At 44.5% G+C, this 19101-nt stretch overlaps 1 protein-coding gene across 5 annotated transcripts; it reads left to right on the top strand.

The window, feature by feature from the left end:
* The first annotated feature begins 853 nt into the window (after nt 1–853).
* Nucleotides 854–5523, top strand: LOC119285735 (serine/arginine-rich splicing factor SR34A-like). 5 transcript variants are annotated; one of them, XR_005139762.1, is made up of 15 exons: nt 854–1081; nt 1287–1382; nt 1736–1801; nt 1923–1997; nt 2084–2213; nt 2301–2347; nt 2440–2497; nt 3174–3223; nt 3465–3521; nt 3595–3680; nt 3760–3852; nt 4294–4390; nt 4476–4547; nt 4801–4834; nt 4973–5065. XR_005139762.1 is itself a non-coding variant. In XM_037565066.1 (14 exons), the coding sequence occupies exons 1-14, from the start codon at nt 854–856 to the stop codon at nt 5149–5151; spliced, it is 1122 nt and encodes a 373-aa protein (XP_037420963.1). In that variant the 3' UTR covers nt 5152–5523. The 5 variants fall into 5 exon arrangements, 3 of the variants coding, with proteins under 3 accessions (XP_037420963.1, XP_037420962.1, XP_037420964.1); XR_005139761.1 differs by having other exon boundaries at nt 4294–4547; XM_037565066.1 differs by lacking the exons at nt 4294–4390; nt 4476–4547 and adding an exon at nt 5137–5523 and having other exon boundaries at nt 4973–5059.
* Nucleotides 5524–19101: the final 13578 nt, after the last annotated feature.

Below are 19101 nucleotides of genomic sequence, written 5' to 3'. Positions count from 1 at the left end.
GAAACCATATTTTTTCTAATTGTTAACAAATTTTAAAACATGAATATATTTCAACTTCGTGAACAAAATTAGAACATTGTGAACATTTTTCGAATCTGCGAACAAATTTTGAAAACCGTGAACATTTTTGAATTGTGATTTTGGAACATGATCAAATTTCAAATTCATGAATAAAACTATAAAGTTGTGAACATTTTTTCATTAAACCGCGAACATTTTTTGAATTGTGAACAAATTTTCAAATATGATGACATTTCAAAATTCGTGAACAAAATTATAAAATTACGAACATTTTTCAAATTGTGAACAAATATTAAACCCGTAAACTTTTTTAATTGTGAACAAATTTTGAAACCATGAACAATTTTCGAATTATGCACAAACTTTGAAAAACCGTGATTTTTTTGAATTGTGCACAAATTTTAAATTAATAAAAAAGGAAATAGAAACAAAAGAAAAAAACAGGAAAAGGAAAATGAGAGAAAATAAATGAAAAAACCGATTCAAGGAACCTTCTAGAAGTTTCCCAAAACCAGAAAAATCAGCTGGGAACCTCTAGAAGGTTCCGAGAACCGGGGGCGTTGGAACGGTTAAACGGGCCAGCCCTATGCGAAGCGCCGGCAGTTTGACGCAGCGAGCGGCAAATAGCATTTTTCCAAAAAAAAGAGCCTACTAGTGGGCGAATCTGGAGGCAGCAAAGCCAGCCCATACCGTGTGAAAAGTTGGCCCAAAGTGAACGCGGCTCCTCCCACGAACCCGCTGCGCACTTGTCTGTTGCCCTATTACGTTCGGGCGATTTGATAATTTGCCACCCCTTACTTCCCCCTTTCACAATTTGCCACCCATTGTCTCAATGACGGGCGGGCCCGGGCCCCATCTGTCATTCTCAGGGGGGGCAAATTATGAAAGGGGAGGTAAGGGGTGGCAAATTATCAAATTTGCCATTACGTTGGGGTCCGAGTGGTCAGTGGTCATAAACCCTTCTCCCTCCTCAGCCTCCTCTTTCCCCCTCTCGAAAGACTGCGCGGCCGCGAAGCCAAACCCTAGCCTCCGCCCCCCCTCGAATCCGCATCGTCTTCAGGTACGACTTTTCCTCCCAGTCTCCTACTGTCTTCTGTGCTAATCACTAGTATAGGTTTTATTGGGAGGTTCTTTGCTGTTCCGTTTGGATTGGGGAGACGGACCATGCTCTGTTTGGATTGGGGAGATGCGGGGGGAGACATATCTGTTCTTTTTTGTCCGTGTTGCTCGTAGGATCTGACTGACACGCCCTTCTTTGGTTGCAGCGGGGAGGGATGAGCAGGCGCTGGAGCAGGACGATCTATGTTGGCAACCTCCCTGGGGATATCCGGGAGAGGGAGGTGGAGGACCTCTTCTACAAGGTCTTGCAATTCATTTCTGTCATTATGTTGTAAAATAAGGAATTTGCGCTAAGCTCTCTGTTAAGCCATGTTCGCTAGATTCATCTCTGTGATGCGGTTATTCTTGTTCCCAAATTAAATTAGCAGTACGATTTGTGCAATTTAATGGGATGTAGAATATGGTACCGTTGTGCAAAAAGAAAGCAGAGACAGTAGAAGTACAGTTATTTGAGAAGGCTGATGCCTCATGTACCTTCCAACTTTCCTGAATCTCAAGTCAGGATCTGTGCTCCAGGATGTACTAGTTTTCTACTGCTGAATTTGCGTGTATGATTTTGTTCAAAGGTCTAATATTGTCAGCCTTGTTCATGTAGTATGGCCGTATTGTTGATATTGACCTGAAGGTTCCTCCAAGGCCGCCTGGCTATGCTTTTGTTGAGGTAATATACCACCTAATGCTCTTGATAGTGCTCAGTCTATTTTGTTCTCCTGTTGAGACATCATTGCTGTATTATACAACGTGGGCACAAACTGATGATAAGCTTATATATAACTTTGTAGTTTGAAGATCCTCGTGACGCCGAAGATGCCTGTGCTGGAAGGGATGGGTACAACTTTGATGGAAATCGTCTAAGAGTAACCACACTATAGTCTTAACAACTTACTCCATTCAAAGTCTCTAATTTCTCTGTGTAATGCCCACTTCTGTGTGGTGTGTGCAGGTGGAACCTGCTCATGGTGGGAGAGGTAGTGGTGGCCCCTCTCATGATCGTTCTAGCAGCTTTGGTGGTGGTGGTGGTGGCGGCGGCGGTGGTGGACGCCGGGGTGTCTCCAGGCACACGGATTACCGTGGTATGGTTTTTTACAAATAATATTGAAAATGATGCTAAGTACCCAATCCTCTGCCAGCAATCTTAATCTCTGCAATATTGTGCACAGTTCTGGTTACTGGCCTGCCTTCTTCTGCATCCTGGCAAGATTTAAAGGTTTTATTATCATCTGTTCTTTCTTGATTTTAGCTGTAAAATGTTTTCTTTCATGTGAGCAAGTAATATTTGCCTGAATAATCTCTGCTCAGGACCATATGCGAAGGGCTGGTGATGTTTGTTTCGCAGAAGTGTATCATGAAGGCGGCGGTAAGCCTGATTTTGAGCACACCTTTAGTTTAAACTAATTGACTTGCGTTGATTTAACACTCATCTAAACTATTAAGAAGCAGTGAACTATGTGCTTAATGTGATAACTCTGGAGCTATTTTTACAAAGGGAAAGTTCAGTCCCAGATCCATTCTGAAATTCCTATCTAACCCTCAACTCACATCCGATCATTTACCACCACCTGTAAGAATAACTCCTCAAGCATGTGAAATCTGAATAGCTAAGAAAAAATTGAAGCAGAATTCCTATTACCAGCAAATGCATTCTACTAATAGGTTATTCAAGACATTTTTTTGTTCCGTTTGTCCAGTACCCAATGCATAATCAAGTCTGACAAAACTAAGCACTCATATTACCTGAAATGGTCCACAACAAAATACCGTTTGTTTCTGTTTATATTTCTATAAGAAGAGGGTTTTCTTCATCAGGACCAGTGATTTGTTCCCTTTGTGCTTCTGTTGATGGCAGCAGCTCTTACTGTACTTTAAGGCACTTTCTGACTTTATGTGCATGTTATGCCATATTTCATTTGTGGCTTTATGCTTTGTATTTACTACCATGCCATTTTTCCTTTCCTTTATGCATATAGTGCTCTGAAGCAATAATGATTCCTTGTATATTTATTGTCTTGACCTGTGTTTTTATATTGTTACAGGCACCCTAGGAATTGTTGACTACACAAACTATGATGATATGAAATATGCTGTAAGTCTGTATTAATCTGTTTTATTGTATCCTCTCTAATTCATTTGTCTATTTGTATCAAGGTTTTCATCCAATGACCATTTCTGGTACTAATTTGGATGCCTGAAAATACCTAACTATTGCACTGTATAGGAATCTGTTATACTGTTACTGTGTTATACTAATTAGTAGTTCTTGTCGTTCTCTTTCTATGTTTTTTATTTCTAATTACACCGTCTTGGCTGTTGACTATCGCTTGCAGATAAAGAAACTGGATGACACTGAATTTAAGAATGCATTTTCTAAAGGTTATATAAGGGTAAGCACTTGCTTGAATCCTAGTCAGTCCTGGGAATCTGGTTCATGAGGCTAACCATATGCCTTCTCTGCAGGTGAAGGAATATGATGGCAAATGTGGGCGCTCCTACTCACGTAGCCGGAGCCCAAGTCGTAGCCGCAGCAAAAGCAGGAGCCCAAGGTTTATATATCGTATTATGATGGTGTCCTTTTTATTCTGTTTTATAAGTATCTTAGTTGTATGAAATTGTTATATGCAGCAAATCTCCCAGGGCCCGCTCAGCATCTAGGTCCAGATCAAGGTCTCGTTCTTCCCGTTCTTGTTCAGCATCAAAAGGACGTTCTCCATCAAGGTAATATACATTGATTGTAGTAGATTCCCAACCTCCAAAATAGTAGTACTCTACTACCCTTTCAGGTGTACAACATGATCTAGGCTTCCTGTCATATTTACTTGTATTCTACTCCCTTCGTCCCATAATATAAGAGCGTTTTTGACACTACACTAGTGTAGAAAGCGCTCTTATATTATGGGATGGAGGGAGTATATTTGTTGATTCATTTGCGAAGAAGCTTGTTAGTTTGAAAACAATTGTGTACTAAAGAATGAGTTGTTCTGTCATTTCAGCCTATTGGCTGTAGTAGTAATGAAGTTCAGTTATTTGATTATTTTCCCAGACACCTTTGATAATGTTGGCACATGATAATTTCGGACTGCATGGGGATTCCCTTCTCAAGAACTCAGTTTATGCTACAAACGATATGAACTGCTTAGATTCTTGTGTTTTTTGAAGACCATTCTTCATTTTATCTGGGATTGTGCGGCGATCTGGGGATTGCACATTAGGATATTGAGGATGGAATTTGCTACAATTGTGTTGGTTGTATGAGGTATGCTCATTTATTGAGGGCTTCTATGGAAAGCTAAAATCACCCTATTTTTCTTACCTAATGTACTGTAACTGATTACCATCAGAGCTTGGGCATAGCACATTTTTTGGAATTCTGGACATAAGAGCCTTAAGGAATGACGATATGGATTATGATGGTACAGTGACTAGGAATTTGCTTGGGAGTCCAATGCATGAGGAATGAGTTTGCTTCCTACTTGTACTCTCCACATGGTTGTAGTTTGCATGCACTAATTGCATTCAGTACCAGATGTTTGCATTTCCTTGAGCTCTTTTCGCTTTCATTTGGTTAGTCCAATACCGGGTGAGGCATGAAGGCTTTTTTGACTCAAGCTGACATAAAGGTGCATTCTGGATATTGAATTCAGTTGTTTGTGGAACTTTTTGCAGATCACCAGCAAGATCCAAATCCCCAATAGCTTCTGTAAGTTTCTTTATGTTTCCTTATTATGTTGTTTCTACCCTATAATGTTTTTGGAGCTTTTGCAGATCACCAGTATTATGGATCTCTTTCATTTTTGTTTTTTACTTGTGTTGTTTCTACTCTAATGTTTGTTCCCAGCCGGCAAATGGTGTAGTGGCAAGTCCAGCGGCAAGCCTGAAGAAACGCAGTCCAAGCAGGAGTCCATCTCGGTCACGGTCACCTGATGTAAATGTTGTTCCTTGTCTACATGTCCCTTGAAGATCACGGCATGGCTGCTCTGACTAACTTGCCCACATTTTCAGGCGAAATCTGAATAGAAGCACTGCACCGGGGCAGATGAGGCGTGTGCTCAGGTCTAGATATTTGTTGTCCTCTATGCTTCTTGAGAATTACCTGGATGTCAGCAACTGTTCAATGAGTCTCCTTTATTGTGTGAACAATGTCAACTTGTATTGCTGAAGACATCGAACTAGCACTATCATATGCGATGCCTGCAGCCAGTCTTTCAGTCAACTTGTACTTTGTCTGTTACCCTTAAGTGGATGTATCTAGTACTAACTTGGAGTTAGACACATCCATTTGAGGGACAAGCTTGGGACAAGCTTTTGGATATAGGGAGTATTTCGTGGATTTTGTTCAAAAATCATGCAAGACGTTTGTGTATTCATGTTTCATGCTTTTTCTCACCAGTATTCCTGTTATCATCGTTTTACGGGCCAGTTCTTTTCGGCGATTCTCCCAGAATCGCCATCCTCAGCTTTTTCCAGAATCGCCACTCCATATTTTTTTTACAATCCTATCTAGTTAAGGTCTAATTAGATAGGATTGTAAAAAACATATGAAGTGATGATTATGGGAGAAGCGGGGAGGGGGGCGAATCTGGTAGAATCGCCCAAAAGAACTGGCCCTTACATCGTCTGCTTGTATAAGCTTGTAGTCTGTTCTGAATTAATTGAAGTTCTAGATTTGTCCTAAGTTTTTAAGTTTGACCAAGTCTAGAAATATATATGAAACTTTTTAACACCAGCTTAAAATACATTTTTGTACAGATTTTTTTTGTTTAGGACAACAAAAAACATCAATTAATTCAGGGCGGATGAAGTAATAAGGAATCGCTGCCCTATAAGGCTTTGTAGCTTAATTAGGCGCGTCTGAAGAAATAGGCATTGGTACTTAAAAAAATTCGGTTTATTTTTTCAAGCACCTCTCTAAATACCTAAAATTGTATAAGGCCTTCAAGGAGGACCTTTAAACCTTTACTGTATGTTTGGGCAACCACTTTTGCCATTTAATGGGGATCTGGGGGCTTTGTTGGAGTTTGGACATTGCATTTACTAATCACATACACGGTCTCTTTATTCTTTCTCCTTTCATCCGCACATGCATGGTCCGTTCTCTCTCTTCTTCCAATCGAACACTAAACCATAAATATTCCACCACATGCACGATGCCCACCTAGTTTCTCATCCCAACCGAATACTTTGTGATTAACATTGGATGGTTCATGGGTCGGCATTTGAGATGCCCTAATACGACATCAAGAAGTCTTTGGAGTAAAATTTAGGGCGTCAAAAAATGCTTTTTGGGCCACGAGAAAGTGAACATCTCCAGTAAATGCTATAAAATAGGACACCATTGTTTCCAACTTGACATTGCATACTTCAATTTAGACATTACATTCAAAAGTTTAAAGATGCAGTGTCCAAAAGTTCAAACTTATGATCAGTAGATTACATTCTCTTTCCGAGTCGCCCCCGCAGGCGATGGGAGGGAACCCTAGCCGCTTCCTAGCGCCCCTCCTCCCGCTCCTCCCCTGCCGCCACCAGAGGGCGTGTCCGGACGAAGCACGTCCAACGCCGGCAGTAGCAGGGCTCTTCCGACCCCTCGCGCGTGCCAATGCGGAGGGTTGTGGCGGTGCGACCGGCTTCCTAGCGACTATGTTGGGAGGCAGGTGGCGCGATTGTGGCCTCCGGTGGTGGGGCATGCGGGGTCTTGGCGGCAGCAATGATCTGGCCCAGATCCATGATCCCAAGCACTAGGTGGCGCGGGCTGCGGACGACGATGACGACTGGCTGGTGCTATCTTCTTGGCAGTAGTGGTGGACGACGATGGTGGATCGGGGCTGCCGTGGCGATCCTCGGTGTTCCGACGGCTGCGTGCGTCTACTTGGTGAGGCACCATACGGTTCGAGTCGGCTACTAGGTCGGGATGACGTGACTACCAGTGAAAATCGCGTTGACTTCGATCTTGACGGGCGATGACGACTTCATTGACGTCTTTCCTTGTTGAGGCATCGTCATCTCCCTCTGGCTGCTCTAGGGGAAACCCTAGATCTGGGTCTTCCAGGATCAGACGATGACGGCATCTTCGATGCCACTCTCCCTCATGAGGGCATCGTTCTGGAGCAGGCGCTGACTGGAAGAGCCCAAAGGTGGAGCGGGGTTTCATCTTCCGCATCGATGATGTTGGATCTCGGTAGCATGGTGTCGTGGAATTGTCACGGCAGATGTCCTAGTGTGAGGACTTAGTCGTGAGGCCAACGCATCTATGTGGTAGCTTGAACGGGGTTGGTAGGAATCGAGAGACGCGAGGTTTTATCCAGGTTCGGCCCCTCACGGTGGAGGTAAAAGCCTACATCCTGCTTCATTGATATTGATGATCATCACGATTACAGGGGTGCTCTATCTTGAGAGCTATTGACTTGTCCGTCTATCTAGACTTATGAAACTTGTGGAACCTGTCCCTCTTGGGGAGCCCTGCCCCTCCTTATATATGTTGAAGGGGCGGTTTACATGACTAGTCCTATTAGGATTAGGATTACTCTATTACAAGTGGAGTCCTAGTCTTGCTTCCTTTGTAAGGGAATATTCCTTATGCTTTCCTCTTACACCGGCCCGCCATAGCTTGAGCCGGACTTCCATGAACCGCCTTATGGGCCACCGGGCCTTGTCGTCCGCCTGACTCGCCCGCCGGGTTACTAATGAGCCACCAAGATCGGGCGGGTTACCCGTGAATCGCCAAGCTCCGGGTGGGTCACCAGTGAGTCGCCAAGATCCATCCGGGTCATACGTCCAGCCGGGTTACACCGCTTGGTATATCCCCGACACATGGTGCAGTGGAGTCTCGACGTTCGATGCGAGTTGAGGGACTCCCGCAGGAGGACGACGTTGTCTGGCGTCGTGGTGGCGTCGGCAACAGGCCTGTCAAGGTTGACGTGTCAGTTCCTGTTCTGAAGACGGATAGTGAAAGACGGCGGCCGTCGCCTCTAAGAGTGCACTGGACCGGTGTGTGCCCCAGACCCGACATTGTGGCTTGGTTGGGGCCTCCGGCTTTAGATGTTAGGCTTTGGTGCGGAGTCTGTTTGGTATTCGGCTCAGATTTTTGGCACCCCTTCATCAAGTACATAGGAGTAGCGACACATGTTGCTGAGATGGGAGCTTCAGACTTACTGATGTATTACTTTGTAAGGTATTTGTGAATAATTAATAGAGTGCATGCCTGCATCGCCCAGATGCAGAGGCCGGGGGTCATCCTCCTTTTCTAAAAGAAAAATTCGAACTAACATATCAACACCTACATGCTACTCATACATGGAAATTTAGAAATTCACCATATAAGCAGTACCACCTACATACTCCGCAAAAATTCAGAAACGCAACGATTAAACACATGATACAACCAAAAGTTTTTTCACCATAAGAAGCATTGTTCATGTACTTGTTCATTCTTGCATGGACTGAAACTGTATGTCCAGTTCCATATCATGTCATGGTGTTGTTTGGATTCAGCTACTTTTCTACAAATCAATTGCTGCAACTATTAAGTTGTGCCCTTGCAAGCGATTACTGAACTTTGATATGTTATGCTCCACTTTTCAGCAGAAAACGAAGGTGAAAGTGCTAGTGATCGACTAGAGGGGGGGGGGGGTGAATAGGCGATTTTTATGAAAGTCTTCAAAACAGAAGTTCTTCATTCCAGTGTTCCTTGGCAGTCACAAAGTTGAGCAGACCCGCATCACGGAAGCAGTCAAGGGCTTCTTCAAGGCATGGCAGTCCAGCAATGGCTTCACAATCAACACGCATATGAGGGAAGATGCGCCCCTGATTGTACAAGATGCAAGAATAGTAGCTTCGCAGTTGATAACTCCAGAATCGATCTGAGGAGATTCTTGGCCTTGTGTAGGGGTTCTTGTCACTGTCGAAGAATGTGTTGTGTGCCTTGAATCCATTCAGATTAAACGATCCTGGTGACATTGCAGTACCTGGGAACCGTGGTAGCCTTGGCTTTGGCTTCTGGATCTGAGGCCTGTGCTCCACATGATAGGAAAATTGAGGTCCGGGAGCAGGCGGAGGAACCAAAATTGGCCAGCGGACGGTAACAAGCTGACCACGATCATATGCTTGCTCGATGGTGTGTGGCCTGGGAGGTGGTACAGGAGCAGAGGCATTGGCTTCAAGCTACAGATTTGCATCAGGTGCAGCATTAGCTTCAGGTGCAGCGACATCTGGCACCACATTAGCTTCAGACGCCACATTAGCTTCAACCATGACAACGTCATTGGCTTCAGTGTTGGTGGCAGCCTCAGTATTGGTAACCTCCACTTCAGGAGCTGGAGGGTCAGACACGTTCTCCTCGAGAACAACTTCAGGATTGGACGGGGGTGCATCAATTCTTTCTTCATCTCTTGGTTCTTCTTCTTGGTCATCAGCTGATGCAGCCGGAATATCTTCAGCCGTTTTGGTTTCAGATTCAGGGATGTTTGCAGTAGGAGAGGCTTCAGGAAAGACTTCACGTGAAACGGATTGGCACTCTTCTCCTTCTAGAACACTTGACAATGTGACCTGTGGCCTTGGTCCTCTGCGAAGCCTGCGGAACACTAGCGACGCCTGTGGAGATGGAGTTGGTTGGGCCTCAAGGTCTTCACTGTCAATCACCGGAGTGGTGACCTGTGGTGGGGACTAATTGGTGTTTCTTCATCACGAGGGGATTCTTGAGGGTGATCAGCCCATGAGTCATCCTGAGCAATTGGCGTCAATGGACGACCAATGCTGATGAGTTCGCTGTTCGTGAGAACAGGCGATGATACCAAATTGTGCTCGATCTGAGGAAGGACTTCATCATCTTCAACATTGTCTTGATGAACAATGTCTTCAGCTGTGGTGGGGTCAACAGCTGGATTCTCTTCAGCTTCAGGAGCCTCTGTGAAAGCAGGCTCATGAACTACCAAACGACGTTCTTGGTGTGCAGAGGGAGGACGAGCAACAGAAATTGGTTCGACGACAAGGGGCTCCGTGGAAGCAGCCCGGTCTCTCTTTTTTGTTTTTCTTTTCTTGGTTGGTGGAGCATCATCAGTGGTGGCTTTGGTCTTGCGCTTTCTTGCTTCGGCTTCAGCTGCTCTCGTTTTCTTGAACTCCGAAGCCATTATGGGGACCTTAGGCTTCTAGCCTGTCATACTGGCCGGGAAGACAATGCGAGGTTCTTCCTGCCTTGATGCTTCTGGTTCGGCTACATATGGCTTCTTCTTCTTCTTGGCAGCCATTCTGGGGTCGATGCCTGGTCGCCCCAAAGCCTTGCGCTTTTCATCTTCATTGTAGCCTTGAACACATTTGGCAGTAAGATTCTTCATGCGCTCACGAGAACCTTTTGCTTCTTCTCGTTTCTTGTGGAATGCCTCCTTGAGCTCATGCATCATGACCTTGAAGTTTTGAATGTCTTCAACATTGAGCTTGGCCATGTGCTTCTTGAACTGAGCCTTTTCATAGTCAATCTTGTGCTTCAGCTCAACAATCTTCCGGGCAAGAGCCAGCTCAGGAGCAATGGCTCCGTGGAAGGAGATGCTGAGGCCAATTGGGAGCTGAAGATCATCAAAACTGAGGTCTGGGCTGTCAAACCACTCATCAATAAACTTGTACAGAATCTCCACATCAAAGAGGGGAAGATCATTGAAGATTTCCGCCTCTTGCTTGCTCTTTATCAATTGCTCAAGAGCGTCATTGCCAAGATCGTCGTTGCTAGACAGATTAATGGCGTCATTCTCATTTCTCAAAACAGCAGTAGGGGTCAATGCTTGACCAGTTGGTTGCATGAGCTTTTTCAACTTGTCAGACTTGGAGATGCAAGAGAGATCTTCAGACTGCACACTGGCTTCAGGAGGTGCAGTGGCCAGAGGCTTCGCTCGTGAGACCTTTGGTGCAGAGGAGGGCTTTGAAGCCTTTGGTTTCTTTTGCTTCACAGGCTTCGGTGGTGCAGACGCTTCGTCAGAATCAGCGTCATCTGTAGAGTGGTCCACGGCTGCCCCTTGAACCTGAATGTGAGTGATGAGACCTTCTAAGTTGTAGAAGGGCCCAACAAGATTGGGTTCAGCTTGGCGTGTGCCGTCAGCACGTGGCGCAGAGGGGCCTGGGTTGAAGTCTAATCCCAAAGACTTCTTGTTTTCCTTGGCCAAGTTCTTTGCAGACTGATAGTTGCACTTGAACAGATTGTCATCTCGACACCATAGCAATGACGATGGGTCGGCATCAGTAGGCTGTGGCCCTCGGACCATGCAAGGGTAAAATCCTTGAGCAATGGCTTCAGTTCTGGTCTTGGGTTGAAGATTTTTATAGAGAATATCTCCCCAAGGACGCGAGAGAGCATTCTTTTCAGCATACTCCTTTGTGACGAATCTGTACTTGAACCATTGCTCGGCCCAGTATCTTCGAATCCATTGGATTCGTGTCTTGCGCTGACCATAGCTTTCTCCGGGGTCAGTTTTGTATAGTTCATAGAGATCTTCAGGCATGTCCATTGATGTACCCCCACGACACTGTCTGCCACCCTTCCTTGTTGATTTCTCTTTTGCCATGAAGTTTAGACTAAAAGGCTTCAGCACTGTCAAAGTCTTCCGTCTGTTGGTCAGACAGGAACTGGCTTCAGGAGAATTTATGTGATGCTATAAGAACTCTGCAAATGAATGCAGACTATGAGAACCAAGGGATTCTCCCATGGACATGTACCTGTGACAGCATTAGAGATGCGAGGGAAGGGGAAGAGGTCATATGCATTCTTAGAAGATTTTGAAGATAAATCAGTTTAGAAGACATTGACCTCATAGTGCGAAGACATTCACTCATATATAGGGAGTTGGTTCCAGATTTGTACGAATCCACGAATAAGTACAAGTGAGGAATCTAACTGCTTTATGAAGCATAAGTGAACATACTAGGCATGCTATGAGATGCAGAACATGATAGATCCAACTTTGTAGCAACAGAAACCACTTGTGGTTGAAAAGGATGAATCTATCGGATCAAAAGGACTGTAAAAAGAGTTTTTATTTACCACTCAAGGAACTACTAGACGGAGTAGGAGATGAGGCCGAGTAGTTCGATCTTCCGTGCCCTAACTTGGCGACGGAGGACACCTATGGTGATGGCAGAGAAGACGATGTCCGCGGCCGGCGTGAGGACGACGTCGGTGAGGTCGCGGCAGCTAAGCGCTTCGTCGCCGGCGTCATCGAGGGCTAGCGGTGGAGCTAGGGTTTGTGCGAGAGAGAGAGAAGTGGAAGAAGAGATAATGACTGGGGTGAGGCGTGTATTTATAGGGACAGGGACGACACATCATTATTACGCAGGTGCCCTTGGCGGTTCACATCTGAAGGACATGTGGCGATCATGCAACACATCGGAGGTTGTTCCATGTTCCCACGTACGCCTGGATTGTCGGGTGGTCGTTCCCGCTTCTCCGGGTTTCAAGTAAAATGGATTGAGCATTGAAAACAGATTAATGTTTGTCTCTGTATCTTTTGCTGACAAGGACGCAGAGAAGACATTCGACAGTTTCAATAGAATGCATATGATTTGGATAGATAGATTTGAGACGGGAGCATAGAAAGGTTAGGGTCTGATCACATTCACTTAGATCGAAGGATTCAACTAGAAGACATAGCTATAAGTGAATGCTGTAGAGGACAGAAACCAAATCAATATATTGAAGCTAAACATGAAGCCATGTTAACATTGAAGACAAACCAGATGGGAAGACATTGCAAATGTAACGCCAATAGAAAGTATTCTAAACAAAAATTTGGTGGTGGAGTTACCCACCGTATAGGAAGTATTAGACCGAGACACGACGCACAATTATCGTGGCGCTCCGAAGTCAAATTCCGTGTTAATGTATTCACACTTAGAGTGTAAGTCTTCATTAGTTGAAGATATACATTACTTCGTGTGTTTGCACATCTAAGTCATCAACATGCACAAGTGTTAGGATGTGTGCATGATCACAGGACATTTGCGGATTCCATGATATTTAGCTCACACCGCAACTTGCAAAACCTTTTCTCATCCAAGGGCTTTGTGAAGATATCTACCAGTTGCTCTTCAGTGCTGACGTGAATGATATCAATATATTCCTTCATGACATGATCTCTGAGAAAGTGATGACGGATCTGAATGTGCTTTGTCCTCGAGTGCTGAACCGGGTTGTTGGCGATCTTGATGGCGCTTTCATTGTCGCAGTAGAGTGGCACTTGCTTCAGATGAATGCCATAGTCTATGAGTGTTTGCTTCATCCATAGAAGCTGAGCGCAGCAAGATCCAGCAGCAATGTATTCAAATTCAGCAGTGGAGAGAGGTACACAGTTCTGCTTCTTTGAAGACCAACACACAAGTGATCGTCCCAGAAAGTGACATGTGCCTGATGTAGACTTGCGATCCACCTTGTCACCAGCATAATCAGCATCCGAGAATCCAACTAGATCAAACTCTGAGCCCTTTGGATACCATAATCCTAGTGTTGGGGTGTAAGCCAAATATCAAAGAATTCTCTTCACAGCTAAGTGATGCGATTCCTTTGGTGCCGCTTGGAATCGGGCACACATGCAAACACTAAGCATGATATCTGGCCTAGATGCACATAAATAAAGCAAGGAACCAATCATGGAGCGGTATACCTTTTGATCAAACTCTTTACCATTGGCGTTAGAATCTAGATGACTCTTGGTAGGCATTAGCGTCGTATAACCTTTGCAGTCTTGCATTCCAAACTTCTTCAGGCAATCTTTGAGGTATTTCTCTTGAGATATGAAAATGCCGTTGCGTTGTTGCCGTATTTGAAGACCAAGGAAGAACTTCAGCTCACCCATCATGGACATCTGATATTGCTCTTGTATCATGTATCCGAACTCATCACTGTATTTCTGGTTAGTGCAGCCGAAGATAATGTCATCCACATATATTTGACACACAAATAGTTCACCATCATATGTCTTTGTGAAGAGAGTGGGATCCAGGGAACCAGGTTTGAAGCCTTTGCTCTTCAGGAAGTCTTTGAGTGTGTCATACCAAGCACGAGGGGCTTGTTTGAGGCCATACAGTGCCTTGTTGAGCTTGTAAACCTTGTCGGGATGTTTTGGATCTTCAAAGCTAGACGGTTGTGTAACATACACTTCTTCTTCAATCTTGCCATTGAGAAAATCACTCTTCACATCCATTTGATACAGAAGGATGTTATGATGACTTGCATAGGCTAGCAGTATGCGTATAGCTTCAAGCCTAGCCACAGGAGCAAATGTTTCATCGAAGTCAATTCCTTCAACTTGAGTGTATCCTTGAGCAACGAGACGAGCCTTGTTTTTGACAACTTGACCATGCTCATCTTGCTTGTTGCGATATATCCATTTAGTGCCTATGATATTGTGTTTACGAGGATCAGGACGCTTGACCAGTTCCCATACATTATTCAGCTCAAACTGTTGAAGCTCTTCTTGCATAGCTTGAATCCATCCAGGTTCCATGAAGGCTTCATCAACTTTCTTGGGTTTAGATATTGAGACGAATACAAAGTACCCACAGAAATTTGCTAGTTGTGTTGCCCTTGAACGAGTGAGTGGACCAGGTGCATTGATGCTATCGATTATGTTCTCAATCTGTACTTCATTTGCAACACGAGGATGAACTGGATGAAGATTTTGCTCTTGCTGATCATTCTCATCATTTGAAGGATTGTCTTCAGGCTGAGCATTGTCTTCAGGTTGATCAGGTGCAGACATGATAAGTTCCTCTTTAGGCCGTACTTCAGACGGTATGATTTCTCCAGTTCCCATAAGCTTGATGGATTCACTGGGTGGAATTTCATCTAGCACATTTGGCAGGTGCTCTCTTTGCAAGCCATTAGTCTCATCGAACCGCACATCCACAGTTTCAACCACTTTATAGTGAAAGAGGTCGAAGACTCTATAGGAGTGCGAATCCTTTTCGTAACCAAGCATAAAACCTTCATGTGCTTTCGGTGCAAATTTTGAAGTGTGATGTGGATCCTTGATCCAGCACCTGGCACCAAATACTCTGAAGTAACTGACGTTTGGCTTCTTACCAGTGAGGAGTTCATAGTATGTTTTCTTCAGAAGCTTGTGAAGATAAACACGGTTGATGACATTGCATGCAGTATCAATAGCTTCAGGCCAGAACTTCCTTGGAGTCTTGTATTCATTGAGCATCGTCCGAGCCATCTCAATGAGTGTTCTGTTCTTGCGTTCCACGATTCCATTCTGCTGCGGTGTGTACGGAGCTGAGAACTCATGAGGGACGCCCAATGTATGAAGATAGGTGTCGAGGCCGGTGTTCTTGAATTCAGTGCCATTGTCACTTCATATGTGCTTGATCTTGACGCCATAGTTGTTCATGGCTCGATTGGCGAAGCGTCTGAAGACATCCTGCACTTCAGTCTTGTAGAGGATTATGTACACCCATGTATATCTTGAATAATCATCAACAATGACGAAGCCATAGAGATAAGCAGTAGTAGTAAGGGTTGAGTAGTGAGTAGGGCCGAAGAGGTCCATGTGTAGCAGTTCGAAGGGTTGAGTTGTTGTCATGATTGTCTTCGAGGGATGCTTGGCCCTCGTCATCTTTCCAGCTTTGCAGGCACCGCATAAGTGATCCTTCTTGAACTTGACGCCCTCGATGCCTATGACGTGCTTCTTCTTTGCAAGAGTGCACAAGTTCCTCATGCCAGCATGCCCTAGCCTCCGATGCCAGAGCCAGCATTCTGAAGCTTTTGCAAGAAGACATACGGCAAGCTGTGGTCCTGCTGAGAAATCTACCATGTACAAATCATCTTTCCGATACCCTTCAAAGACTAGAGACTTGTCAGATTCCATTAGAACTAGGTAATGATATTTTCCAAATATCACAATCATGTTCAAATCACAAAGCATTGAGACAGACATTAAGTTGAAACCAAGGGATTCAACAAGCATCACTTTATCCATGTGCTGATCCTTTGAGATTGCAACTCTACGTAGACCCAATACCTTGCTTTTACCAGTATCAACAAATGTGATGTGATTTTTGTCAGATGGACGTAAGGTTGAGTCCATGAGAAGACTTCGCTTGCCAGTCATGTGATTAGTACATCCACTATCAATAATCCATTCTGAAGCAGCCGGTGTCATACCCTACAGTGCAGTTAGGGGGATAGGCTTCACGAAGAGCATTGTGAAGCATAATAATTTAACGAGCAAGAGGACTATTAAAGCTTAGATCAAGGTTAGGACTGATAGGGCAAGTAGCAAGCGGCTCAGGAACAAAATACATAATAAGACCATTTGGGAATTTGATCTTGCGCCCTACAAGATGTTTAAGGTCCCCAGCAATAGCTTCAGACACATTTGATTTTCGGCTGGAGACCTTTCCCTGCAAAAGAGAGTTAAGCTTTCTTAGCCACCCACAACTTCAAGGGTGGCTTTGAAGCAATGAGTCTAAGTGCAACATATGAGAACTTTGGCTTTGGAGCCCTAGAAAATAGTCTTGTAGGTGGACAATAGTACTCATAAGAATAAGCAGAGTAGTTTTGGGTCTTATGAACATGGCGGTTTGATGAAACACACTCATATTCATAGGCCTGAGTATGGTTTCCCTGCAAAACATTTGCGTTAGTGCGACTCAGGTGAGTCCTCTGTCTGTATGAAGCCTTTGGACCATATGAAGCCTGTGGCTGGGGTTTGTCTTCTTCACTTGTGGTGTCATGACGACATTCACAGGAAGATTCTCCAGACACTTTTTCAGCACCCAGACTTTCTTCATAGGTGGCCCATTCCTGCAGTTAGTACCAATATACCTGGCAAACACTTCACCATTCTGATTCTTAAACAGTTTATAGTTTGCATCAAAGGATTCATCAATGACGATGGGATTAGCACAAGCGAAGCCAGATAGGGTGGATGGATCCACTGAAGGTTCCTTTGCAGCAACCCATGTGGTTTTGGGGTACTGCTCAGGTTTCCAATAAGAGCCATCAGCATTCATTTTCCTTTCGAACCCAACACCCTCTTTCCTAGGGTTTCGGTTCATGATCTGCCTTTTGAGGACATCACATAGTGTCTGATGCCCTTTGAGACTTTTGTACATCCCTGTTTCAAGCAATGTCTTCAACCTAGCATTTTCATCAGCAATATCAGTGGCATCCTCAGCAAAGGGGTTAGTTACCACATCAACAGTTGAAGATATTGCAACAGTAGCAGCAGTAGAACATCCAGCAACAGAAGTAGCATTGTCACGCTCAATGCATTTAAGACATGGTGGTTCAAATCCTTCCTGAGCGGGACTGATCTGTTTGGCGCGAAGTGACTCGTTTTCCTTTTGAAGATCTTCATGAGCCGCTCTTAATTTCTCAAGATCTTGCTTCCTTTGAAGATAATCATAGGAAAGCTTTTCATGAGTTGTTGAGAGCGTTTCATGACGACTTTCAAGTTCCTCATACTTAACATGAAGATTTTTTATGTCTTCAGTTAAGGACTGAGATCGAGTCATTTCAGCGTCTAATAGGTCATCGCTTTTGTCTAACAGTTTTTGAATATGTTCCATAGCTTTCTGTTGTTCAGTTGCAATTTTAGCAAGTGTTTTGTAGCTGGGTTTGGAACCACAATCAGAGTCATCTTCACTGGATGTTTGATAGTGAGTAGTGCGCGAGTTTACCTTGGCACCGCGTGCCATGAAGCAGTAGGTGGGAGCGGAGTTGTCCTTGTCATTAGCATCGGCGTCGGTGATGAAGTCATTGTCTTCAGTGTTGAATATGGACTTGGCAACATAGGCTGTAGCCAGACTTGCAACGCCAGAATCGGGCTCCTCCTCAGACTCCACCTCTACCTCCTCAGAAGCAGACTCCTCCTCTGAATCCATTTCCTTGCCAACAAACACATGAGTCTTGCCAGATGAGCTCTTCTTGTGTGATGAATACTTTGAGGAAAACTTGGAAAAATACTTTGAGTATTTCTTCTTCTTCTTCTTGTCGTCATTGCCCCATTGCGGACACTCAGAGATGTAGTGACCAGGTTTCTTGCACTTATGGCATTTCTCTTCTTGTAGTCATGAGCAGAAGCTTCATCATTCCTTGAGCTAGATCGTGAGGACTTTCTGAAGCCTTTCTTCTTGGTGAATTTCTAGAACTTCTTCACAAGCATAGCAAGCTCCTTTCCAATGTCTTCAGGATCATCAGAACTGCAGTCAGATTCTTCTTCAGATGAGGAAACAACTTTTGCCTTCAAGGCACGGGTTCGGCTATAGTTGGGACCGTAGATGTCTCTTTTCTCAGAAAGCTGAAACTCATGTGTGTTGAGCCTTTCAAGTATGTCAGACGGATCGAGTCTCTTGAAGTCAGGGCGTTCTTGTATCATCAGGGCTAGGGTGTCAAATGAGCTGTCAAGTGATCTCAGGAGTGTCTTGACGATTTCATGCTTGGTGATCTCAGTAGCACCGAGAGCTTGAAGCTCATTTGTGATGTCAGTGAGTCGATCAAACGTGAGCTGAACATTCTCATTGTCGTTTCTCTTGAAGTGATTGAAGAGGTTGCGAAGGACACTGATACTTTGATCTCTCTGGGTTGAGACGCCTTCATTGACCTTGGAGAGCCAGTCCCAGACTAGCTTAGATGTTTCCAGAGCACTCACATGGCCATACTGCCCTTTGGTCAGATGACCACAGATGATATTCTTGGCAGTGGAATCCAGTTGAACAAACTTCTTGACATCAGCAGCGGTGACACCTTCACCACCCTTGGGGACGCCATTCTTGACGACATACCAGAGGTCGACATCAATGGCTTCAAGATGCATGCGCATCTTATTCTTCCCATAGGGATATTCAGTTCCATCAAAGACGGGGCACGCAGCAGAGACTTTGATTATCCCTGCAGTCGACATAGCTAAAACTCCAGGTGGTTAAACCGAATCACACAGAACAAGGGAGTACCTTGCTCTGATACCAATTGAAAGTGCTAGTGATCGA

Source organism: Triticum dicoccoides, chromosome 4A, assembly GCF_002162155.2.
Source record: "Triticum dicoccoides isolate Atlit2015 ecotype Zavitan chromosome 4A, WEW_v2.0, whole genome shotgun sequence".
Taxonomy (NCBI): Eukaryota; Viridiplantae; Streptophyta; class Magnoliopsida; order Poales; family Poaceae; genus Triticum; species Triticum dicoccoides.
Note: the sequence above shows the minus strand (reverse complement) of the source record. Positions and strands in the feature narration are given on the sequence as shown.